At 34.6% G+C, this 27,214-nt stretch overlaps 2 protein-coding genes across 2 annotated transcripts in view; one reads left to right on the top strand and one right to left on the bottom strand.

Moving 5' to 3' along the window:
* The window catches only part of CENPP (centromere protein P), a 225,490-nt gene that overhangs the window by 49,755 nt on the left and 148,521 nt on the right, over window positions 1–27,214 (top strand). The window contains exon 5 of the mRNA XM_020883150.2: window positions 6,868–6,964. Coding sequence (XP_020738809.1) covers window positions 6,868–6,964 — 97 coding nt within the window. The remainder of the gene's footprint in view (window positions 1–6,867; window positions 6,965–27,214) is intronic.
* Window positions 10,269–26,065, bottom strand: OGN (osteoglycin). The gene is made up of 7 exons (XM_020883147.2): window positions 25,958–26,065; window positions 24,695–24,943; window positions 23,196–23,292; window positions 16,332–16,490; window positions 14,298–14,500; window positions 12,132–12,227; window positions 10,269–11,323 (listed from the first exon to the last, which is right to left on the bottom strand). The coding sequence occupies exons 2-7, from the start codon at window positions 24,866–24,868 to the stop codon at window positions 11,153–11,155; spliced, it is 900 nt and encodes a 299-aa protein (XP_020738806.1). The 5' UTR covers window positions 24,869–24,943; window positions 25,958–26,065; the 3' UTR covers window positions 10,269–11,152.

The following is a 27,214-nucleotide window of genomic DNA, read 5'->3' as shown; positions in this document are numbered from 1 at the left end:
ACCCCTAGAGGAAAACATAGGCAGAAAACTCTCTGATATAAATCACAACATCTTTTTTGATCCATCTTCCCGAATAATGGAAATAAAAGCAAAAATAAGCAAATGGAACCTACTTAAACTCAAAAGGTTTTGCACAACAAATGAAACAAACAGACAAAAAAAAAAGACAACCCACAGATTGGTAGAAAATACTTGCAAATGATGACCAATAAGGGATTAGTCTCAAAAATTTACAAATAACTTACGCTGCTTAATAGCATCAAAACAAACATCCCACTAAAAAAAAATGGGCAGAAGACCTGAATAAACATTCCTCCAAAGAGGACATACAAATGGCCAATAGACACATGAAAAGATGTTCAACATCACTAGTTATTAGAGAAATGCAAGTCAGAGCTACAATGAGATATTACCTCACACCAATCAGAATGGCTGTCATCAAAAAATCCACAAACAACAAATGCTGGAGAGGGTGTGGAGAGAAGGGAACCTTCCTGCACTGTTGGTGGGAATATAAATTGGTTCAGCCACTATGGAGAACAGTATGAAGGTTCCTTAAAAAAGTGAAAATAAAGCTACCGTATTGACTCTGCAGTCCCACTCCTGGGCATATACCTGGAGAAAGACATGATCCATTGGAATACATGCACCCCAATGTTCATTGCAGCACTGTTTACAATAGCCAAGACATGGAAGAAAACTAAATGTCTATCAACAGAGGAACGGGTATGGAAAATGTGGTACATGTATACAATGCAGTATTACTCAGCCATTTAAAAGAGTGAAATAATGCCAGTTTCAGCAAGATAGATGGACCTGGAGAGTGTTACACTGAGTGACGTAAGTCAGACAGAAAAAGAGAAATATCATATGATATTCTTTATATGTGGAATCTAAAAAGGAACGATACAAATGAACTTACAAAGCAGAAAGAGACTTAGTACTTAGAATAGGAACTAATGGACTTATGGTTGCTGGGTGGAAGGGATAGTTAAGGACTTTGGGAAGGTCATGTCTGCATTGCTCTATTTAAAATTAATAACCAACAAAGACCTGTTGTACAGCACATGGAACTCTGCTCAATGTTATGTGCCGGCATGGATGGGAAGGACTTTGGGGGAGAATGGATCCATGTGTGTATATGGCCGAGTCCGTTTACTGTCCACTTGAAACTACGACAGCATTGTTAATTGGCTATACCCCAATACAAAATAGAAAGTTAATGTTTAAAAAAAAATTAAATGTAGGCAACCTCTTTTTTTCTAAACTCCTGTGGCAACTTACCTGCATCTCTCTTATAGCAGTTATCACTTTCTACTCTACATTATATTTATGTTCATACCTGTCTTCCTCACTAGATAATCAGCTTTATAAAGTTAGAAGCAATGTCTGCTCCATATTTCTACCCCTCAAGTACTTAGCACATAGTAGTTCCTCTGCAAATGTTTGTTTGATGAATAAAATATATCAGAGTTGCCATCGTGGGGGAAAAAGTATGGCCCATGCACAGGGAGAAAAAGCAATCAATCAATAGAAATTGTCCCTGAGGAAGCCCAGACTGGATTTACTAGGCAAAGACTTTAAATCAACTGTTTTAAATATACTCTAAGAGTTAGAGGAAACTAAGTGAATGATATCTCTGACAGTAAGTTTTCTTAATTTTCTTTATGTGAGAATGTCTTTACTTTTATTCCTGAAGAAGATTCTTTCTGGACATAGAATTCTAGTTTGACAGTTCTGTTCTTTCAGCACGTAAGAAATGTTGTGCCACTTGCTTCTGGTCTCTATGGTTTTTGATGAGAAATAGTTATTCAAATCATTGTTCCCTTATCTGTAACGCCTCATTTATCTGGGCTTGCTTTTAAGAACTTTTCTTATGATCATCATTTCTCTGTGTTTAGACATCTTTGGGAATCTGTAGGTTTATTTTTTTAGTCAAATTTGGGAAGTATTCAGTCCTCTTTTCTTCAAATTACTTTTTCAGTCCCAGGCCCTTTCCACTGTCCTTCTGAGACTGATGATGTGAAGGTTAAATATTTTGTTATTATTTCACAACTCTGATAATATTTTCTCTTTTTTTTCCTCCAATCTTTTTTCTCTCTGGCATTGGACAATTTCTGTTGATCTAAAGTTTCTTTCCCCTGCCATCTATCTCCATTTTGCTGTGGAACCCTTTTGATGAGATCTGTATTTGTTATTCTGTTTTGCAGTTCTGACTTAATTATTTAATTCCTCTTTTTATTTTTATTTCTTTGTTGATATTTTCTATATATGTATTTCTTTTAACTGTGTTCATGATTTTTATGTTGAATTTTAAGAAGTGACTCATTGGAAAAGACCCTGATGCTGGGTAGGATTGAAGGCAGGAGAAGGGGACAACAGAGGATGAGATGGCTGGATGGCCTCACCAACTCGATGGACATGAGCTTGAGCAGGCTCCGGGAGTTGGTGATGGACAGGGAAGCCTGGCGTGCTGCAGTCTGTGGGGTTTCAAAGAGTCGGACACAACTGAGAGACTGAACTGAGCTGAACTTCATGGTTTCCCTTTTCCCTCTCTTTTTTTTTAACTGCATCAAAAATTTTATTGCCTGCTTTTTGAAAACTTTCTCTTAAGTAATAAACCACAAAAGAAACTTTATCATGTCCAGTAGATTAAATTGCATGATTTTTTCTTCTCATATTAATGCTATTTATTAGTACTTTTATACAAACATTTATTTTTATACAATTCCACTGTCCATAATGCAACACAGTTTTCAACAAAGGTATCTAAATATACAGTTTTATCTCTAACTGAATTTTCCTTTGGCCAAACACTTCTTCCAAGTAAATGACATATCCCAAAATACCCTCAGTTGTGTGTCATTCAATCTCTGAAAAATACTGTTAGTCATAATGAATATAAATATTATATATTTCTATATTCAGACAGATTACTAAATTATTGAAGGTGGATATTTTTATTACTCTGTGACTTTCCTCTCTGCTTCTCAAATCTCTCTTTATATATATATATATATATGTATAAATTTGTTATTGAAGTATAGTTGACTTACAATGTTTCAAGTGCACAGCAAGGTGATTCCGTTATACAAATACACATATATTATTTTTTAAATTATTTGCCATCATAAGTTACTACAGGATATTAACTATAGTTCTCTATGCTATACAGTAAACCTTTTTTGCTTGTTGAATATCTATTTTTTAATTAGAAATCTAGCATTCTAGTCATACTAAGCCAAACAAGTGGAATCAAAATGTCATAGATTTTTTTAGTTAGGCAAAAATTTATAAGTTTTCTAAAATATATATTATACATTTATATATATATATATGTATACAAAAGCTTTTCTGCTATGCTTGATAAAGGCTTGAGAAAGAACATCAAAATTAAAAAAGAGATGGAGAAATTGAATAACATAAACTAAATGAAATGGGAGCACTGAATATGAAATAGAAAAAGTGAAACAAACTAGATAAAAGGAAAAAATCATCATATAGTCCAGTTGTTTTTAAACCTGATTGTTCATTAGAAACATATCTGGAGCTCTGGAGGAAAAAGGTAATACCTGAGCGTTTGCATTTTTCAAAAAATAAGATAATTCTGATATGCATCTGGATTTTAAAAAGTGATTGCAGGGTTTTCTATTAGATCCTAGTTTTGGCAGTCAAACGTGACTGAGCGACTAAGCATAGCATTGGTAGTATAGAGTTCTATTATTTTTCTGTTGACCAAACATAATATAATGGTATTGAGTAGTAGTTACATAGTCACAATAGTAAAAGATGTTTATTAGTTTTCACAATCAATAGCCAGACAAAAAATAAAAGATAATTACAATTGCAAGCCATAATGGAAACATGATTAACTTAACAATATAAAATAATTAACATACAACTTGGGGTAGAGGGTCAAGCAGAGTGATGTGGTAGGTGGAAATGTATACATGCACATGTTTTCATCCACTCTTTTAATCCATTTACATTTAAGGTGATTATCGATGTGTATGATCCTATTACCATTTTCTTAATTGTTTGAGGTTTATTTTCTGTAGGTCTTTTCCCTCTCTTGTGTTCCTTGCCTAGAGAAGCTCCTTTGGCATTTGTTGTAAAGCTGGTTTGGTGATGCTGAATTCTCTTAACTTTTGCTTGTCTGGAAAGCTTTTGATTTATGCATCATATCTGAAGGAGAGTCTTCCTGGGTAGAGTATTCTTGGTTGTGGGTTCTTCTCTTTCATCACTTTAAATATATCATGCCATTCCCTTCCAGTTTGTAGTTTCTGTTGAGAAATCAGCTAATAGCCTGACGGGAGTTCCCTTGTATGATATTTGTCATTTTTCCCTTGTTGCTTTTAATATTTTATCTCTTCTTTAATTTTTGTCAGTTTGATTACTGTGTGTCTCAGTGTGTTCCTCCTTGGGTTTATCCTTTCTGGGACTCTGGACTTCCTGGACTTGGTTGACTATTTCCTTTCCCTTGTTAGGAAAGTTTTCAGCTATTATCTTTTCCAAAATTTTTCTCAGGTCCTTCCTCTCTCTCTTCTCCTTCTGGGACCCCTATAATCGAATGTTGGTGCATTTAATGTTGTCGCGGAGTTCTCTTAGGCTATCTTCATCTCTTTTCATTCTTTTTTCTGTATTCTATTCTGTGGCAGTGATTTCCACCATTCTGTCCTCCCAGTTGTATAGCTGTTCCTCTGCCTCAGTTATTCTGCTGTTGATTCTTTCTAGTATATTATTCATCCCTGTTTGTTTGTTCTTTAGTTCTTTTAGGTCTTTGGTAAACATTTCTTGCATCTTCTCAATCTTTGCCTCCATTCTTTTCCTAAGATCCTGAATCATCTTCACTATCATTATTCTGAATTATTTTTCTGGAAGGTTGCTTATTTCCACTTCATTAATTTTTTTTCTGAGTTTTTATCTTGTCTTTTCATCTGGAACATTAACTTTCTGCTTTTTCATTGTGATTAACTTTCTGTAGTGTGGTTTTTGTTTTAGCTACTGGGAGGCTGTGCTTCTTGTTTCTTCTGTCTGCCTTCTGATGTATGAGGCTAAGAGGCTTATGTCAGCTTCTTGATGAGAGGGATGGGTGATGGGAATAACTGGGTCTTGCTCTGTGGGCAGGGACTTACTCAATAAAGCTTTAATCCAATTATCTGCTGATGGGTGGGGTTGCACTCCCTCCCTGGTAGTTGTCACTCTTTGTGACCCCAAGGACTACAGAGAGCCAGGCGTCCCTGTCCCTAACCATCTCCTGGAGTTCACCCAAGTTCATGTCCTTTGAATCAGTAATGCCATCCAATCTTCTTATCCTCTGCCACCCTCTTCTCCTTTTGCCTTCAGTCTTTCCTGGCATCAGGGTGTTTTCCAATGAGTCAGTTCATCTGCATATCTGACATTGTTGATATTTCTCCCAACAGTCTTGATTTCAACTTGTAATTCATCCTACCCCGAATTTCACATGATGTACTCTGTGTGAAAGTGAAAGTCACTCAGTTGTGTCCGACTCTTTGTGACCCCACAGACTGTCCATGGAATTCTCTAAAGCAGATTACTGGAGTGGGTAGCCTTTCCCTTCTCCAGGGGATCTTCCCAACCCAGGGATCAAACCCAGGGCTCCCACGTTGCAGGCAGATTCTTTACCAGCTGAGCCACAAGTACCCTGTATAGAATTAAATAAACAGAGTGACATTATATAGCCTTGTCATACTCCTTTCCCAGTTTGACCAGTCCATTGTTCCACGTCTCGTTCTAACTGTTGCTTCTTGACTTGCATCATGTTTCTCAGGAAACAGGAAAGGTGGTCTTGTATTACCATCTGTTTAAGAATTTTCCACGAACTTTCCACAGTTTGTTGAGATCCACACGGTCAAAGGCTTTAGCATAGTCAGTGAAGCAGAAGTAGATGTTTTTCTAGAATTCCCTTACTTTCTCTGCAATCCAGTGGATGTTTGCAATTTGATCTCTGTTCCTTTGCCTTTTCTATATCCAGCTTATACATCTGTAAGTTCTCAGTTCATGTGCTGTTGAAACCTAACTTGAAGGATTTTGAGCATTACCTTGCTTAGCACATGAAATGAGCACAATTTGTGCTCATAGATGTCCTCCCCATACAACTACTGTACAGTAGTTTGAATATTCTTTGGCATTATGTCTCTTTGGGATTGGAATGAAAATCAACCTGTTCCAGTCCTGTGGCCACTGCTGAGTTTTCCATATTTGCTGGCATACTGAGTGCAGCACTTTCACAGCATCATCTTTTAGGATTTGAAATAGCTCAGCTGGAATTCCATCACCTTCACTAGCTTTGTTTGCAGTAATACTTCCTAAGGCCCACTTCGGGGCCTTAGGAATATTTCCTAAGCCAGCCAGGATGTCTGGCTCTAGGTGAGTGACCACGCCATAGAGTTTTCCTGGTCGTTAAGACTTTGTTTGTATAGTTCTTCCATGTATCCTTGCCACCTCTTCTTAATCTCTTCTTCTGTTAGGTCTTACCATTTCTGCCCTTTTTTGTGCCCATCCTTGCATGAAATAATGACTAGGAACTAGTGACTAAGACCATATATATTCTTTATTATACCACAGATCATCAAATGAGGTACCAAGGAGGATGTGGCATTTGTGTGATATCTTGAAAGATGGGTAGGATTTAAACATTTGAAAATGGAGAAAAGGGAATTCCAGTCTGAGAAATCACACAGGGGCACATACTCAAAAATGCAGAGTTTGGTATATAGAAGTATATCAAGCAAGTACTTTTTAAGTTTTAGTGTCAGGTCTGTAAAAAGCAATAACAAGATAAAACCAGATTGGGGAGGTTCATTTAATGATATTTATTAATCATAGAACCTTTTATTTCTACAGAGCAGAAGAAAAAAGAGATCTGCTTATGTTTTTCCGAAGTTTACGCTGCTTTGTGGAGTGGTGTGACTATCGTAAGCACACATTTAAACATTTCAAGGTAGAGTCTAAAGTTTTTCAATTTAAACATATATGGAAAGTGAAGCTGATGTCAATTTGGGGATTTAAGATAACATTCTTAAAGTTTTCAAAAAATAGAAAATATTTTTATTGGCTTTTGGAATTTGCATTTATTTGCAATAAATAGAGGAGGAATGCTTCTGTACAAGTCAGTGAACCATTTTCATTGAAAGAAAAGTAATTATAGTCATTTATTTTATAATACACATTTTGAAAAAATTAATCTGTCAAGGATACTTGAAGTAAAATGCCAGATTCTAGTAAAGAATATAAGCATAGAAGCCTTATAATGTCATAATGTAATCTTTACATCCTGAATCACTCTCTGTATTTAAGCTTCTTATTTATTGTATATTTCAAGTTTAAATATGAGGTCTGATTCTTATAAAGTAATGCTTCTTAGGTCTGATGCAGATACATTCAACAACATTTTTAAAACTCCCTGTTTTTGTTTGTCATAACTAGAATTATGTTTGGCTACGTTGTAGTCCTCCAACTCATGCTTAGTTGGATAGGATCAAATTATTGACAGAATTATTGATCAAATTATTGACACAGAAATCAGTTCTGAGAGAGTTCACATGAATAATATGGCAAGGTTCAGGTTTCCTCAAAATCCTGAGTCATGACTTTTGTCATGACTGTTGTTTTTATGACTGGTGCTAACACTCATTTATTTTGGATTCTTTTTTTAAATCATCATCATTTGCATTTTAATTTGGTTGAGCTAATCTGTCAGGCATAATATTTTCTTTAGAATGAATCTTGCCGGTATTTGTACTATGCTGTGGTTCCTTGAGGAGTCCTCAGGATTATGTTGTTTACTTGCAGGTGCTCTTGAACAAGAACAATTAAATAGCTCTTCTTCATCAGAATTGGTAAAATAGAGTAATGATTGAGAAGCATGCTGGCAGTTACAATAAATAATATCATATGGCCATTTACTTCTACATTAGGATGAGTGGTGGGAAATCTGAGCACCAGTTCCATTTTCAAGCTGATTTTCCTCTGCATGTTGTTAAGGCAAGTGTAGAAGTATAATTGGTGTGCTTTTCCTGTAGCAGATAAAGTGCTTATGTGAACTGGTCTTTGCTGGTGACAAGGTTGTTAGAATGGGAAGAACAGTCACGTGGTTGTGCACTCATCACCAGTGTTTATCTACAGAATGTTTTAATCATCCCAAACTGAAAACGTTGTCCCCATTAAACACTTAATTTGTCATTCCTCTGTCCCCCAGCTTCTGGGAACCATCATTCTATTTTCCATTTCTGTGAATTTGACTAAGTATCTTTTTTTTTTTTTGACTAAGTATCTTGTTCAAGCAGAATCATAAAATTTGTTCTTTTTGCCAGAATATTTCATTTAACATACTGTCCTCAAGATTTATTTATATTGTGGCATGTGTCAAAATTTCATTCCTTTTTTAACCCTGGATAGTATTCTGTTATGTGTACTTACCAAATTTTGTTTCATTCATCTGTTAATAGACACTTCATTGTTTTCACCTTTTGGCTATTGTGAATAGTTCTTCTCAAGTCATTGGTGTACAAATATCTATTCAAGTCTCAGTTTTAATTCTTTTAAGTATATACCTGTAAGTGGAATTGCTGCATTGTATGGTAATTCTTTCTTTCAGCTTGCACCACTTTACATCCCCAACAGCAGGGCATGAGGCTTCCAATTTCTTCACATCCTTGCCAACATTCCTTATTGTCTGGGTTTTTGTTTTGTTTTTGTTTTTATTTTGTTTGTTGTAGCCATACTATCGGGTGTAAATTGGTATCTCTTTCTGGCTTTGATTTGCATTTCCTTCCCTAATAATTAGTGACTTTGAGTATCTTTTCATGTGCTAATTGTCCATTTGTATATCTTCTTTGGAGAAATGTCTATTCAAGTTCTTTGTCCCTTTTTGCATCAGGTTTTTTGTTGTTGTTGAGTTGTAGATATTTTTTATGTATTTACCTCATCAAATATGATTGACACATACTTTCTTCCATTCACTGAATTGTCTTTTCATTTTCTTGATAGTGTCCTTTGATGTATAGAAATTTTTAATTTTGAAGTCCAATTTATCTATTTTTTCTTTTTTATCCTGGCTTTTAGTGTCATATCCAGGAAATTGTTGCCAAATTCAGAGTCATACAGAATTTTCTCTTTATTTTTAGTAGGAGTTTTATAGATTAACTCTTTAAGTTTAGGTGTTTAATTCAGGTTGAGTTAATTTTAGTGTATGTTGTGAGCCAGCAGCCCAACTTCATTCTTACACAAGTGAATATCCAGTTTTCCTAGCACCACTTGTTGAAGAGACTGTCCTTTCCTAATTGAGTGGTCTTGATGCCTTTTTCAAAAATCATTTGATTGTACATGCAAAGTTTTGTTTCTGGTCTCACTATTCTATTCCATTGGTCTATATGTCTGTCCTTAGCCAGTATCACACTTTTAATTACTGTAGCTTTGTAGTTACATTTTGAAATGAGGAAGTGTAGAATCCTCCAGTCTTGTTCTTTCTTTCAAATTTCTTTTGACTATTTGGAATCCCTTGAGATTCCATATGAATTTTGGTGGGTTTCTCCAGTTCTTCAAAAAATTACACTGAGATTTTGATAAGGATTGTTTTGAATCTATAAATTGTTTTGGGTAGTGTAGACCTGTTAACTGTTCCATCTTTCATTCATGAACATAAGGTGTTCTATTTATGCGTCTCTTCTTTAGTTTCTTTCAGGAATGTTTGTAGAGTAAAATATTTTACATTTTAATCCTCTGTTTCTTTCATTATCAGTGTCAAGAATAAAGCATTGTCTATTTAAGGTAATGGAGATCAGCATATTTTTTACTTTTATTATTTTATTATGAAATGAAAAAACACCAATAATATTTGTTCTGGAAATAGGATAGAGACCAACTTGATTCTAATTTATAATTGATGTTGGAAACAATGTTGGTAATTTTTATATACACAGTTCAGACTTATTTCTAAAGCACTGGTAATTTTATATGCAACCCCAAAGCAGTGTGGAAGCTAAGAATTTTGAATGGGGTTTGGGCAAGAGGAAAGTAATTTCAGGAACTTCATTCTGGCAGCAGTGCCATTATAAATCATCACTATTAGATTGGAGATTAATTCTTATCTTTAAATATATCAGTTAATCATGGATCTTTAGAAAATGTTGCTGAGATGCTTTCTTACACATGAATGGCTTATTTTCATGAACGTCGATGTGTATGGGTGGTTGGGAAGGTGGTGTGCAGTAGTAATGCCACAGAATTTTCTTTGTTTTCATAGCTTATATTTGGATAAATTTATTGATGAGATTCATTCGTATAGTATAAAAAATATTTTGCAGTTACATCATAATTGAAAGACTTTACGTTGGAGAACTTTATGTCTGTATTCTGAGAAACAGAGTGGACTTTCAGTTTTTTTATAGGCATACTGATTTTGATGTGCTTATAGCTTCCTAAAATGTTTTGTGGTGGACTTAGAATGTTGATTATTTAGATTAAATAAATTTTTGTACTACTTTACTAAAGCTTTTAATTGTGTGACCACAGAACAGAATAATTGAACATTACTATATTAGCTCTTTGTCAAGAGAGTAAAATTATGCTTTATTTGGAAAGTTTTGCTTAGGTATGAGACTATACCCTATTTCTCAGGCTAAGTAAAAATATAGTAGCTGCCTTAAAAGAAAAAAACAGAGTTCCTACTTCATAATGAATAATGTATAAATCATAAAAGAAAGAAAAGTGAGAGATCCTTAGAAATATTCAGCTTTTCAGTTTTTGGAACATATGCTTTAAAAGCTTTAGGGATCCAGTGAAAACCAGGAAAGACAGTTGAAAGTTCCTTGGACCTATCCTTTAACTTTGTGACGCTTCTTAATTTTGGGTATTTATATAAAAACATACCTTTTAAGTGGTACTCTATTACAAACTACAGGGATTTTGTAATTCTGTTCAAATATTTTCACATTTCTGTTTTGAACTTAGTCAATCTTACTTTTTACTTGTTGTTATATATAAGACTTTTTTTTAACATCCTTGCTTAAAACATAAGTTCCTTCAATAGTCAGATACAAAATTAATATTAAATATTTATGCTCCTTTAGACATTGTTGAGACAGATTATAAGTATGTGTGTACTTTAGCTATGCTGCATTGATGGTGGTTAAATGTATGACCCTACAGGCAATCTTTTTAAGCAGATAAAACTGTTGGGATGTTTTCCCAGGATGATGGGGTTGCCCTCCAAGCGTATCTCTTCAATGCGATCCCGAATATAACTGGTGTCATTAGCCTTGCAGAATGTATCATCTGTAATTGAAGTTATGTTGTTAAACTGGAAAACAAAAGGAAAAAATTGTTTATAAATCCTTTGTATGCTGTGTATTGAGGTCTGGCAGAATATTTTATCTGTCGATAAAAGAAGTGATTTTTAAAATACTGTACATACTGTATATCCATCTTCATGATAATAAAAAAACCCTGTCTGAGCAATCTGAGCCTCCCTTTTTAAAGTCTACAGTATCACTTTGGAAGAACAGACTACTTGCTTTTTCTAAGAATAAAACTCAGGTATGTAACAAATTTCTGAGTACAAATAAGATTATACTAGCTGGAAAAAGTATCCTGTTGTAGAGTGTCAACTCAAAATGGGTACTGTGTCCTTAAATATACTTTAAAGAAGTAAAAAGAACAAATGAGAATTCTTGTGATGGTGAAAGACCACTTTTAGTTTCTTTTTATTCCCTCTTTACTTTTCTATTACCTTTGATGTTGGACAATAAAGTCAGCTAGGAAGTCTCCAAAAGCAAGTGTTTACTGCTATTTGGAGAAAGAAACATAAACCACAGGTCTCACTGTCCCCTAACTTTTCAAATCCACATGTCAGATTAACTAGGAGATGCCAGGTGCACACCTGGAGGCAAGCCATACTATAAGAGCAGACCTCATACCTGGTGTTACTGGTCCTTTGGTTTTGCTCTGAATAGAACTGTGGCTTCTGGGCAAGAGAGAGCATTTGACTAAATACTAATGCTTTTGATGGGCAACATTTACATATAAGTAAGTGAATTTCCTAATGAATCGTAAGATTGACCCATAGTAATTTGAATTAAAGTCTGATACTGTGAAAGGAGCAATCATACCTGAAGATGAATTACACGCAGACTTTCTGGTAAATTAAGAGGCACAGATTCCAAAGCATTGTGATCCAAGTAGAGGAAGGAGAGGTTACTCAGTTTCTGTAAGGAAAAGGTGCTTTTGCTTGAGTTGATATCTGAGATCAGTGCATTTCTTCACAATTCAAGCTATATACACATAAGTATAAATACACAGATATAGACATGTAGCAATACTATTAATCATTGGTATGGTAGTTTTTGATTTGGTGGGATTTTTTGTTTGTTGTTTTGTTGTGTTGTTTTGGTTTTACAAGTAGTGTATCTCAGTCCTTTGAAAAGGGCAGTAGAACCCTAATGCATCCCCATGTCTGTCTACTCAATCTCACATCTGAATACCCAGTCATAGCCAGCCTCAGCCTCAGTCAATTTCTGGGGCTCTTTAAATTTGTCTTTGGAATAGGTGATGATGCTAATGCTTATGCAGGATTGTATTTGGATCCTGGCACTGCTATAACCTCTCTTGAACCTCCAGAACTTTCCATTTCAGCTCCACCAACTTGTAGTAGAATGAATATTCCTAAGAGATGTGTGTGCTTGTTAGTAAGATATCTTCCAAAGCAATGTATTAAATACGTGGCTCTGTATGATTTTTTTTACCCCCCCAAGGGATCTACATTAGATTACTCTTCATAATCAATAACCCATTATTGTGTATAATTTTGTAGTTTCAAGATACAGTTTCCCCTGACAGTAATGTTTTACCTTACTTTTGATATACATCCTATGGCAGAATTTGGATTTGTTTTTTTTTTTAGAATTAATTTGTTGTTATTTTAATCCTTTCTTAAGCATCCTACATGTGTGCTTAGTCACTCAGTCATGTCCAGCTCTGTGTGACCCATGGAACCCACCAGTCTCCTCTGTCCATGGGATTTTCCAGGCGAGGAATACTGGAGTGAGTTGCCATTTCTTACACCAGGAGATCTTCCTGAACCAGGGATCCAACCCCAGTCTCCTGCTTTGGCAGGTAGATTCCTTACCACTGCACTACCTAGGAAGCCCTTTTAAGCATCCTGCAATCCGTCATGTAAGAATCAAGCTCCTGTCCTCCACAGTGGACCTCTTTACATGGATTAGAGTGACTTGATTTCACCAGTGGCTTTTGCAGCCTTGGGCATTAAGCAAAACGAGAAAATAGCTGACTTTATCATTTTGTTGCCAATTTGTCATGAATCCCTTCTGTAATCCATGTGTAAAATCCAAAATATTCAAATACTTCTTTTGTAAATGTTGACCAGCTCCTGTAGGTCTTTAACATACCAGTTATTCAAAGGTTTACCTGCTCAAATTGGGTATGTTCAAATTACAAGCATCTTTTTGTTTGTTTTTAAAGTAAGTCCAGTTTCTGAAAGTCCTCTTAAGATTCCTTAACTTCTGAGCAACTGTTAGGAATTGTCAAAAGGAGCTACAATCCTCTATTTTGAGCAAGGTCTTCTGTTGCTAACCAGTAGCATGATTATCAATCTTTTATGTGGGATTTCTTCCAGGACTGGGAATGAATACTTCAGATCAATGGAAGTCCTGGGCTGAGGTGATTACCTCTCTGTAGACTGTGCATCTTGAGACAACCTGGCTAACTAAATCAAAGTAAATCACCTTCCCTTTTTCCTGAACATTTATTTTCTTGAATGACTAAATTAAGAAATATATTTAATTTTTACTACATACAGAATTTTGTTTTAGGTGCCATCATGGAATTCAAAAGAGTATCTTCATACAGAATTCTATGGTCTAATACTTTTAAGTATTAAAAATAAAATTCAGTCTTTAGAGCATGATTTTTCTGGTGTTTATAAATTACTAATACTGTAGGGAAGAAGAAACACAGGAAAATTTCCATTTTGAGGTTTTGGAGACTCTTGGTGCCATGAGTCTTTGTCTATATAAATAAATATTTGCTGTGTAGGGAAAGAGATGTGACACCAGGTAGTCCCGTGAAACAAAATAAAGTTATTTTAAGTGAAGTACAGGCATAAGCTAGACTTGAATAAGCCTAATAATATCACTATTTATTATGTAATAGTTTTAAAACAAAATTCTAGGCTATAGTTTCTTTTTATTTTATCATGTTATTATTGGCTGTATAATGATGATATTATACTGTGCTCAGTCATACTATAAAATACTTACTTTGAATGCATTTGCTTTGATTCCTCTGCTCTTGATTTTGTTATATTTTGCATTAAATAAAGTAAGCTTGGGAGGGAGAACTGGAAGCTTCAGTAGTTGATTTTCAGCTAGTGTAAGTTCTTCTAACAGAGAAAGTTTTGAAAAAGTACCATCTTCTATGTCTTCAATCAAATTTCCCGTAAAATCGAGTCGTCTTAAGTTAGCTTGAAGGAAAAATATGTAAACAATACAGAAAAAAATTTTAAATACATGAAGTTAAATTCTTAATTGTGTGGACTGAGGAAAAGCATTTATTTAACAGGTATTTCAAATTTCTTGTATTTTTAGTGCTTTGCAGAACATGTACAATTAGTAGCTCAGTAAGTGTTATTGAATGAGTACTCCGCATATACTCAGTGCTTGACACTGATAGCGTTTCTCACTGGAGCTCTAGAATTTCAGGCTTGGAAGTGAACTTCTCACTGGGGTTCTAGAATTTCAGGCTTGAGAGGGAACTTCTCACTGGAGTTCTAGAATTTCAGGCTTGGAAGGGAACTTTAAGTTAATAGAGTCTTTCCATCCTTTTTTATTTAAATTCTCAGTATGCTCAAGTAATTTGAAAGAAATTCTTTGTTGCAAATTATGGAAAGCAAACATTATGTTTGATTGAATAGAATCATGTAAATATTTTTGGATTTCTTGCCAACCTGTTGCATTGTGATTATGGGCTTGTTTTGTTTGTATTAGTTGCTCAGTTGTGTCTGACTCTTTGCAACTCCATAAACTGTAGCCCATCAGGCTCCTCTCCTCTGTCCCTGGCATCCTGTCGAGGCAAGAATACTGGAATGGGTTGCCATTCCCTTCTCCAGGAGATCTTCCTGACCTAGGGATTGAACTCAGGTCCTCCTACATTGCAGGCAGATACTTTGCCATCTTAGCCACCAGGGAAACCCCTGTGATTGTGGCTATATTATCTTAATCTCTCCATGCATTATTGGTTAAAAACAACAAAGGCAAAAATGTTCCCTAATTGGTTAACATGGTACATACTGAGAGAGAAATTCAATATGTGTTTGTATGTATGCATCACTTTTGTTCTGTCTAGGATGATTAGGAGATATGGTCACTTCTCACTATTCAAGGTAGTCATCTATAAAGTCGACACAAATGCTGAATTAGTGAATGTGGAACCATTGCTCTTAGGGAATATACAGGATTCGAGCCTTTCATCACACATTTTCATCAGCCAATCAGAAAATTTTATATGTGTTTCTTTTTTAAAGGCATCTTACTTAGTATATACTGTTGCTACATTAATATTAAACTCACAGCCAACAGCACTGTAACTCGCTTAAATGAAGAGTACTTAACACGTATTTTTTCTGGAAGGCACATCACAGCCTTCTTGCGGTTAGGAACAATATACAGCACTTCAGTACTATATTTAGGGAGTGTTTCAAACAGCATAAAAGCCAAAAAATGAAAAGTGAAAAATACTGCACTAAGTAGACCGTAAACAAGGTTCTTGTTTAAAGCTGAAATAAAGGACAAAGCATCTTGTTCCACCTCACCTGGATGACTCAAATTTTTGCCAGTGTGCACATGCCTGTGAATAACCATGAAAGTGCCAGAAGTATTTATTTTGGGGTCACAAATAAATTTTATAAAGTAGGTGAGTTTGAAAACATAAAATCCACAAATAATGAGAAACAGCTGTATTCAATCCATTGGGAACTACCAGTGACAGCATGAATTCAGTATGGTTAATCTTGTAAATGTGTAGTAGAGCCAGTGTGCATTTCTTGGTATAATTTTCTTCAGAAGCCCTTGATGAAATTGGAATATAGAAAATTTTTCTGGGATGAGTGATCCAGGACTTGGATTTGACTGCAGACATAGTTGCTCTGTGTGGCTACCCTCCTGGCAGGATACTTAAAATACCCCAACAGTGACTATCCCACATGTGATAGGCCACAGGTACCTAGGAACTTGTGTTTATATGAGTTAAATAACCAACATGAGTTAACATTAATATTTTATTTAAAATTAACTTACGTATGTCTGCAAAATCTTTGGCAGTCAGCTTTTTAATTCTGTTGAATCGTGCATAAAGATAGGCTGATTCCTTTGGCAAAGGTGGTACAGCATCAATGTCAACTTCTTCACAGTATACAGAGCCACTTAAACAAACACAGAGCAGGCATGTCGGCATTTCTGAATTGGGAAACAAAATCATAAAACTCAATAATTTAAAAATATGTGACCTCTAGTATTAAAATTCTTGCTATCATGAGTGTTACTATTAATTTGAAAAGATACTTTACACAATTATAAATGATAACAGGAAAGATGTGGCCATATTAGCTAGTGATCTATATTACATCTGGTAACTCAGCATAATTTTATTTTAAATTCTGTAATACACCATCTCTTTTATTCTCCTGTCTGTTTTGGCAATGATCATTTAATTGCTGAATTGACTGACAGTTACATTTCTTCATTTGCATATCAAAAACCCATAAAGCTGGATTTAAGGTAAGCACAAGCTTGATTCATCACACTTGGGGTAGTGCAAACACATTTCTAATGAGTTTGTTGTTCAGTTGCTAAGTCATGTCCTCCTCATTGCAACCCCGTGCACTGCAGCATACCAGGCTCCGGTCTCCTTCACTGTCTCCCGTAGTTTGCTCAAATTCATGTCCATTGAGTTGGTGATGCTATCTAACCATCTCATCCTCTGCCACCCCCTTCTCCTTTTGCCTTCAATTTTCCCCTGCATCAGAATCTTTTCCAGTGAGTCAACTCTTCGCATTAGGTGGCCGAAGTATTAGAGGTTCAGCTTCAGCATCAGTCATTTCAATGAAACTAATTAGTAAAATAAACAAAGTATGAACTTGGAGTCATAGAGAATTTTGAGTTTTAGCTTCGTAATAATCTCCTCCAATCTCCCTTAAACTTAGATTCAAGTAAAAGTCATTTCCAGCAACAACAACAGCAACAAAAATTTGGAGTCATTGTAGGTACTTTTAGAATGCCATTGGACTCTGTATCATTCATTGCATTTACTTGTCATGCCTTCAACCTGGAAGAGTTCCTTAGTCTTTGTTTTTAATATCTTTTTACTGTTTTGGAAATTTTTGAATTTTTAAAAAATTTATTTTCAGGGCATTTATTTTGCAGAATGTTTTTCAACTGGGGTTTATAAAAAAGGTTCCTCATTTTTGGCAGGAATACTACAGAAATAATGTTGCATCCTCTGTGTCATGTATCTATCTCATTCCTTACAATGCTGTCTTGGGTAACTTGATTCAGTTGGTGTCTGCCATGGTTCTCACCCTGTAAAATTACTGATTTTTCTTTTGTAATAAGTGTGTACCTTCTAGAGAAGTACTTTGAGATTCTAAACATCAGGTTTGTTATCAAACTTTCATGTTTTAAAACTCTAGTTTTCATCTATCGAAGAGTCTTACTTGAATCATTTATTACTGGGATAGTTGCCAAATAATAATTTTTCTGATTCCATCATTTCTTCTACATTTGTTAGTTCACATTCTGATATGAGCTGGAACGTTCCCTCCTTATTTACTTTTGTCAGTATGAACTTATGAATTCCTTATCCCATGGGTCATATGTCACTGTCATATTTATTTTGATAATCAAATTGCCCCAGATTAGTCAACAAGAACTCCTAAACTCTGTTTTATCATCCCATAGCCTTTTTGTTGTTCAATGTTATACAATAAATTGTACATATTTAACTTGCATAATGTATAAGTTGGATGTCCATCACCACAATCAAGATAATTAACATATCCATCACTCCAAAAGTTTCCTCATGCTCTTTGGTAATCATCTCTCCCTCACAGTAACCACTAATATCCTTTCTGTTATTATCTTAATATGTTAATATTATGAATATATTAAGGACCAGAAACTTAACATATTATTTCTGAAACTTTTATATCAAAAAAATGCAGTATAGACTCTTTTGTCTGGCTTCTTTAACTCTGCATAATTATTTTGAGGGTCATCTATTTTTGCATTATCAGTAATTCATTTCTATTTGTTATTGAGTTCATTCCAGTTTATTCCATTCTGTCAATAGACACACTTTATACAGTCATCTCTTACATATATTTGGGTTGTTTCCAGTTTGCAGATTTCAAAGAGAGCTACTATGAACATTAATGTATGGACTTAATGCTTTCATTTCTCTTCTATAAATACCTAAGCATAGAATGGCTGTGTCTTATCATACATGTATATTTTACCTTTTGGAAAAAGTCCTAAACTGTTTTCCAAAGTCATTGTGCCATTTACATTCTCGTTAGCAGTGCATATAAGTTCTAGTTGCTCCTCATTCTTTCCAACATTTGGTATGTGTGGTTGGACTTTTTTATTTTAGCCTTTCAAGTAAGATGTATTGTGGTATTTCATGTTTGAATTTACATTTGCCTAATAACTAACGTGCTGTTCAGTTCAGTTGCTCAGTTGCGTCAGACTCTTTGCGACCCCATGAACCATAGCACGCCAGGCCTCCCTGTCCATCACCAACTCCCGGAGTCCACCCAAACCCATGTCCATCGAGTCGATGATGCCATCCAACCATCTCATCCTCTGTTGTCCCCTTCTCCTCCTGCCCTCAATCTTTCCCAGCATCAGGGTCTTTTCCAGTGAGTCAGCTGAGCATCTTTTTATATACTTATTTGCCATCCACAGATTTTTTTGTATATAGTGAAGTGTCTACTCATGTCTTTTGCTTGCTTTTTAAATGCATTTTGCATTATTAGTTTTGAATTATATGTGTTGTATAGATATAAGTCATTTGTCAGATTTATGTTTTGGAGAAAATGTTTTCTCCAGTTTCTGGCTTGTTTTTTTTTTTTCTAATCAATGTCTCTTAAAGAGCAAACATTTTTTATCTCAATGAATAATAATTGACTCCCTTATAGTTCATGCTTTTTGTGCTGTGTTTAAGAAATCTTTGCCAACCACCAAGTTTTTATTCTGTTTTCTTTTAAAAGTTGTATAGTAAGTCTTGATATTAGGTAGTATAAATTCTCCAAATTTATTCTTCTTTAATGTTATGTTTCTTCTAGGTTCTTTTCATCTTTATATAAATTTTAAAGTCAGCTTGTTAATTACTTAAAGCCTGCTAGCATTTTAATTGGGACTGCATTGAATCTACAGATGAATTTGGGGGAAATTGACATTTTAAGGATACTGAGTTTTCTGGTCCTTGAATACAATGTATCTCTATCTATATATTTAGGTCTTTTAAAATTTCTCTCAGCATTATTGTCTGAATTTCAGTGAATAAATCATACATCTGTCATATATTTATACATATGTATTTTTTATATTTTGATTAAAAAATTAAATGTCTCTACTATTCTCTGAGAGCTTACTTATTTTCTGGCATGCTGAGATGTCCCGTACCAATCCTTGCCCATTCCCTGCCCCAGGTCTGAAATCAGCTATTACTTCAAGAAGTACTGGTCCATTTCAGTGGAGAATGGTATTTAGAAACCAAGATTTGGGTGTGCATGTGCTCATTGCTGCTGGGATCTCATTGTTTCTAGGATCTTTCAGCAAAGAGGACTGGAAATATATTTATTTTTATTTTGCTCTCTTTTCATATATAATACAGAGAAGGAAATGGTAACCCACTCCAGTATTCTTGCCTAGAGAATCCCGTGGACAGAGGAGCCTGGTGGGCTGCTGTCCATAGGGTTTCACAGAGTTGGGCACAACTGAAGCGACTTAGCATGCATGCATGCATTGGGGAAGGAAATGGCAACCCACTCCAGTATTCTTGCCTGGAGAATCCGAGGGACAGAGGAGCCTGATGGGCTGCCATCTATGGGGTCACACAGAGTCAGACATGACTGAAACAACTTAGCAGCAGCAGCAGCATATATAATACACATATACACATGTATAAGTATTTACACATGAACATACTACACATGTACACACATGTAAACATATATAATATAATGTACCACATTCTCATATAAAAACATAAACATGTCATATGCATATATACACATACATACTCACACAGGGAAGCAAACATGTCTATATCTTTTTCTGTGTATCTGTATACAAACCAGAAGTTGATGCTGATCCCTTTCATTCCAGTCCATTCCACTTCATCTCCATAGTGTTCCTTCTAGCCTTCCCCCTCACTGTATCTTTTAGCACTCTTCTCTGATTGGGAGAAACCTGACTCTCCTGATGCACTTTGCATTTACTTTACTCAGTCCTGGAGCACACATTAAGTAGTTCCGTTGTTGTTAACCTGTAACACTATGGAAAACAAACCTACGCATCGGGATTTTACTATTTGTCTACTGAAAGTATACATCAAAGTACTGAGTTATTTCAGTAGATTTCCCTTCCTGTAATGTGTTATGTTATTCATTTGAAATGCAATTTAAGTTTGTATTTTTCTGTTTGTTTGTCAGTTTGGGTTCTTTTTATCATATCGTTGTTGATTTTATTTATGAATGTACTGTATTTATTTGCTTATGTGAACATAATGTTGTTCTGAAATCAAACATGCACAAAAAGTGTGCTCAGAGAAGTGCTGCCACCTTTTCCCCATACCCGAAGTTCCTGTCTCCCCCTCCTTCCACCCCTAGTCCATCTGTAACCCATAGGTAAATAGTCTCAGCTTAATTGCCCTTCTCGAATTTCTTTCATACAGCTGTATCTTTTCTTATATCCCTTTCATTTTTAGAAGAGATAGCATACTACTGTAGATACTCTTTTGCACTTTAGTTTTTTTCTTCTAGAAATCAGTCCATATTCATTATAGAAATCTTCCTCATTCATTTTTATCACTTCATAGTATTCCCTTGGTAGATGTACCATACTTTATTCAACCACTCTTCAATTTATGGATAATTAGATTGTTTCCAGTATTTTGCTGTTGCAAGCAGTGCTTCAGAGATTTTGCATAGTATTTTCTTACTTTTGAAGGTATATCTCTAGGGTAAATTCCTAGAGGTCAGTTGCTATGTCACAAAGTAAATGTGTATTAGGTTTCATCAGATATTACCAAATTCCTCTCCATTCTACCAATTTGCATTACTATCAGCAACATATGCCAGTGTCTGATACCCCACAGGTTTTGCCAGTGGAATAGATTAATATATTGTCACACTTTTGTCAGATAGGTTAAAAAATTTTATCTCAATTTAAATTTACATGTGAGATTGAACACCTTTTATGTGTTTAAGGGTCATTTTTATGTCATTTTGTGAATTGTCTGTTCATACCTTTTGCCCATTTTACCCATGAATTTTTGATCAATTTCTTTTTCCTGGACTTTTACTTGTTCTTTATAAATTAGAGATATTAACTCTTTACAGTGGTGTATATTGAAAATATTTTTCTCAGTTTTAAGTTGTCTTTGGCCTCATTTATGATGATTTTTGCCATGCAAATGTTTTTCATTTATGGAGTCAAACTTATTGGTCTTTTCTATTATCATCTCTGGGTTTTGAGACATCCCACAGTCAAGTAATCTTCTACTATTTAAATGGTTTCACTTTTTACATTTAGACCCTAATTTATTTGAAGTTTATTTTTCTGTATAAGAGGGATATAATTGTATCCCTTTTCAAGGTTGTCCCAGACTCAGTTTTTAAAAATATCATCTTTGGTACTTGCCTGGTGATCCAGTGGTTAAGAGTCCCATCTGCCAATGCAGGGGACATGGGTTTGATCCCTGGTCTGGGATGATGCCACATGGCACAGAGCAACTAGGCTCATGAGCCACAGCTGCTGAGCCCATATGCTACACCTACTGAAGCCTGAGCACTGCAACAAAGGGTCGCCCCATCTGCAACTGGAGAAAACTCAGAGACAGCAGTGAAGACCCAGAGCAGCCATACACACATAAATAACTATTTTTTAAAAATAAAAACGTCATCTTTGCCTCAGTGATTAAAGTTGCTCCCTTTGTTATTTACCAAATTCCTATATGTATTTCTTTCTGTCTGAGGACATTCATTCATGTACCAATATTATACTTATTTTAAGTATGGAGGCTTTAAAGTATGTTCTGATAGGTATTCATGCAGATCTGATTTTCCATCTGAACTTGAGGATCAACCTTACCCAACTTCTGTTTTGGTTCATTTTAATTTTATTGTAGCACTATAGAAATTAGTGTGTGATTTTTTTTTTCGTATTGTCACGTGAAATAATGGTCTGTGAGAGAGCAATAACAAACCAAATAGAAACTAATAAGTAGTACTTTGTAACTTGTTATTTTTATGTTTTCTATTGTTTTAATTGAAATGTACATTATAATTACTTATATATATAACCATCTCTCCTGTGAATTTCTTAACAGCAAAAATGAGATTTTTATTTACTTTATCCTCAGACTACATGTGAAAGTGAAAATTGCTCAGTTGTGTCCAGCTCTTTGCGACCCCATGGACTATACAATCCATGGAATCCTCCAGGCCAGAATACTGGAGTGGGTAGCCATTCCCTTCTCCAGGGGATCTTCCCAACCTGGGATTGAACCCAGGTCTCCCACATTGCAGGCAGATTCTTTACCAGCTGAACCACCAGGGATTGCAACTAACTGGAATTTGACAAGAATTTCTTGAATTGATTTTATTTAGATAGAAGCACACACTTTAAAGAGGCTAAACCTAAACTGAACTTTGGTTGTTCTTGAATGTTCCTATTCCATGTTTTTCACTTATGATGTGGAATGGCAAATGGTGAAAATTCACAATATACCTGTTTGACTTTATCATTGGAGATAAAATTCCACTGTTTGGAGTTACTGTATCCTGATGCAATTTTGATAACTATAACAAATAAAGTTCCATTGTAAGCTACTTTTTAAAGCTCCTTTTAAAAATAGGATAATAGAGTATTCATACTTACCATCATTTTCTTTCTTGGGGGGTAATGGCGTTATACTCTCATCTTTTTGTAATTGAAAACTTTTCTCATTGGGTACTATTATCATAGTTTCTTTTTCCTATTGGAAAAATAAACGTTTATTTACAATTATTTACAATTTGGTAATTTTGGTATTATTTACAATTTGGACTGTAAAACTGAGGGATTACAGGCAGCGTTCTCCCATAAATGTTCTGGTTGAACGGTCCCTCCACTCTCCATTTGTCTATTAAGTGCTGTTGAATTCTGGTCCACTTCACAAATATCTTGGTCCCTGTGTTTGTAGTTAGACTCCTAAAGCAATGTAAACAGAAGAAGCAGAGAACTTTTTTATTTACTACTTTTTAGGGACCAGGAGATTTTGAAAGTATTCTTTAAACTGATTGATAAGATTGAAATCAGCCATGTGAGCCAACAGCTTGTTATAATAGGCCTTTTTTTTTTCCCCTAAGCACCTGGGAAGCATGACTATATATACATATATTTATATACATATATGATAATAATAATACTAGCATATTAGCCAACTTCATTGAAAGAAATTATAATACTAACATTTGCTCATCTGTACTGAAAAAAAAGAATCTATTGTAACTGTTCACTCTTAAAACACTTATCATCTCATTTATAGTAGAGAACTTTTCAAGGAATCAACATTGTGAAGTATTTGGCTGCATCTCTCATTGTCCATTGTGTGTGTGTGAGAAAGACACATACAGACACACAGTAGGCAGGCAGCAGATCCTTACATGCTGTATTAACTTTGTCTTTCCCCAGTATTCATTTCTGTGTTCCAGTAAAACCACAAGTAATTACTTAGTCCCTGTACAAGCAGAAGATGAAAAATGTGGTATGAGAGTCACCCCTGTAGACAATGACAGTGACAGTTACTTGGTAAAATGATAGAGCCTAAATTGTTGAAATTGATTGAGAATCATGCTCCATATTAGTAGTTTTAATTTTTTGATACTGTGTAGTTGACATACGTGAATTATTATGAAATCCTGTAGATACAAAACAAGCAGTACTCTTCTATTTATGTACTTGAACTACTTCTTCCTAAAATAATAAACCTTAAGCTGGTAATCCATCTGTATTTCTCCTAATACACATTTCTCCTATTTTATTTTAATATGCAAATAAAAGGCACTATGTATCATGACTTAAATGTAAATCTCTGCTGATGAGAGATCATCTTTAAATTGAATTTTCCTTAAATTTTATATTTCAAATTTTAGTTTTCCTTAAATTTTATGTTTTGGTTGTTACAGATACTATTTGGTTATCATAGAGTCTATTAATTTGGGAAGCATGCATACTTGAAAAATATAGTTTTAGGGACAGTTATTTTGAATTGTTTTGAATCATTTCAAGTGCTTTTCCTTTCCTCTTACCTTATCAGACACAGTGAGAAAAAACAAAAACATGCATTTAAATGGGTAACTATTTTAGAAATTAAATTTAGAGTAGAAATAAAATACCTTAGTACTTTTTCCATCCAGGTATTTATCCTCATAATCTTGGCTAAAAACGGTTTCTTCAAGATTATCTGTTCCATAATCATAGATAATGCGTGAATCCTGCTGAGATGGTGGTGCTGGCTTTATCAGAGGCACAAACAGGAACAGGAGAAGTGTAGATTGCAGAGTCTTCATTTTAATAGAAATTAAGGTGACTGAAAACTAATAAGCTAGTGGCCTGCTGACTGTGGGACAATACTCTCTTTTTCCCTGGAAATAAAAATGCAGACCATAGAAGCAATATTTAAAAGCTTAGAGGACTTTTTGGCAGGGTACACGCAGCAGGGGCCAGCGAACAGTGTTTAACCCTTTGTGATCTTTAATTAGATGCTAAAAGTTTTTATGTATCAGTGATATTCTGAAAAATAGTTTCAGAAAATGGTTTTAGTTCTTTTTCTATCAAAAATCCAAGCAACGTTGATAATTTCAGTTTTTTAATAATTAGTTACCTTGAACAAAGGTATACAATTGAAGTCTTCTTAGAATACCTGTGATATAAACAGTTAAAATGAAGACCCATGATCCTGTCTCATGTGAGTTAAAAATATCATATTTCAGCTTTGCTACTTTATAAGAACGCCTGATTTGTATTGGTATGAGCAGAAACAAGTTCCAGGAACAGTTTTAGAACTTAAACTTTAAATTTAATATTATGAAAAATAGTCATTAACACTTTTAGGTGATCCAGAATATTGAAAAAGCCATAATTTCAAATTCCTCAGTTTTATAATTTCCATAGATATAATTATTTTTAGTTAATAGCATTTATTTTAAAATTTAAGGTATGAAAAATACAAAAAATAGTTTTGCAGACTAGAAAAATAATAGAACTTTAATCAAAGATTTCAAGGGAATGAAATAGGAAAGATTCTTTTAGGCTCACCACTGGATTTTATCTGGTGGTGTACATTTTATACTTTTTCTTAAGTAACTTCAGACAAAATCACTCAGAATTGCTGGTGCTGCATTTTAGATACTAGTTTGTCAAAAAAGTCAATGGTTGAAATTAAGCATAACATGGTTTTGTGACTTTTACAGCACGCTGTTCTTGCCTGCATGGACATTCAAGTTATGCGGTGATATACTTAAGTGCTTGTTAAAAAATAGTTGTCCGAGGTAACTGAAACTTACAAAGATTAAAGATTGCCTTTACATTTACTAAGATTGTTAGATGTCACATTTTAACAAACAATATTTAAAATAATAGGTGAGAAAAGAGCCTACCGTTGTAGCTGTTTTGAAGTTTTTTGTGGTTTTCCTCAATAGATGGTCATGGCTCGCATTAGCCCCAAGTGGGAGGGTGAATGAGAAAAGCTGTGGAGTGATTTCAAACTGTTGAATAGAATTTCAGGGCCCAACAGCTTTACAAGCAGTTTCCATGTGGTAGAGGTCTTTGCCAACATTCTTTCTGCAGGGTGAAATGCAGTGTGTTGTACTAGAGAACTAAAATATTTGTAACTGCGGTACTCAGATTGCTTCCACTGATTATCATAAACTTCTGTTATTTTTTACCTTGTGTAGTAAGTACTCATAACACAAATTATTTTTTAGCTTAGTCATTTGAGGCCCACTTCCCCCTTTATTTTGTTACATGTAACAAAAATTCAGCTGTCAGAATCAGCTTTTTAAATATAAATGTTAAAATTTGGGATTTGATAGTCAAATATATTTGTTTGCTGAATGAAGAAAATAGTATTAATTCCCTTACTATTATTTTTTCTGAAGTTGAAGTGGTATTTAGATAACTGTGTGAACATCTTTAAAAATTAATTTTATCACTGGTACTTTTAGCAATCAAAGGAACCTTTCTTTCTCTTCTCAGCTGAAATTTCAGTAAGTGTGGATATGAATATTTGGTTAAAAAAAAAAACTAGAAAGTGAAAGAATACTGGTTTGTTTACTTTTCCATTCAAAATTGACTTTGGAGTTTTTTGAATTAAAGCTTGAATAAAAAAAAAGCTTGAATAAACTAAGACGTGAATACTTACATTTTTACTTGAATGTGAATTAGCTTTAAATTTAGTTGTGATATTCTCTGATATGGGTTGATTTTATGACTTTAAATTATTTGAAAATATCGATTTTATGACTAATATCTAGTAATGAAATAGCAGATATTGATTTGTTTTCTGTTGTGTGGCAGGTTTAATGGGATGTTGAGAAGTGAACTGAAAAGATGTTGAATAAATTTAGAGAATCTTAGAGGTTCATAGTTTACTGTGGTATACAGTTTGGTACTTTGTACTACAGAAAATTATTTTGTGGATTATAACTTTTTTTTTTCCTTGAAAAGTTATGACCAATGTGTATAGTTTTATTGGCATTCATTCATTTGTTGTTATTGTTCAGTCCCCCAGTCATGTCTGACTCTCTGCAACCCCATGGACTGCAGCACACCAGGCCTCCCTATCCCTTACCATCTCCCAAAGTTTGCCCAAGTTCATGTCCATTGCATCAGTGATGCCATCCAGCCATCTCATC

This window comes from Odocoileus virginianus, chromosome 31 (genome assembly GCF_023699985.2).
Source record: "Odocoileus virginianus isolate 20LAN1187 ecotype Illinois chromosome 31, Ovbor_1.2, whole genome shotgun sequence".
NCBI lineage: Eukaryota > Metazoa > Chordata > Mammalia > Artiodactyla > Cervidae > Odocoileus > Odocoileus virginianus.
Note: the sequence above shows the minus strand (reverse complement) of the source record. Positions and strands in the feature narration are given on the sequence as shown.

Bases quoted from the DNA above. Each gene is read 5' to 3' on its own strand.
- OGN (XM_020883147.2), bottom strand. From the start codon at position 24,868: ATGAAGACTCTGCAATCTACACTTCTCCTGTTCCTGTTTGTGCCTCTG. The intron at 16,491-23,195 runs GTAAGTATGAAT...TTCCCAATTCAG, and splicing joins CCCCAAGAAAGAAAATGATG to AAATGCCGACATGCCTGCTC. The intron at 14,501-16,331 runs GTAAGTTAATTT...TTTTCCTTCAAG, and splicing joins CAAAGATTTTGCAGACATAC to CTAACTTAAGACGACTCGAT.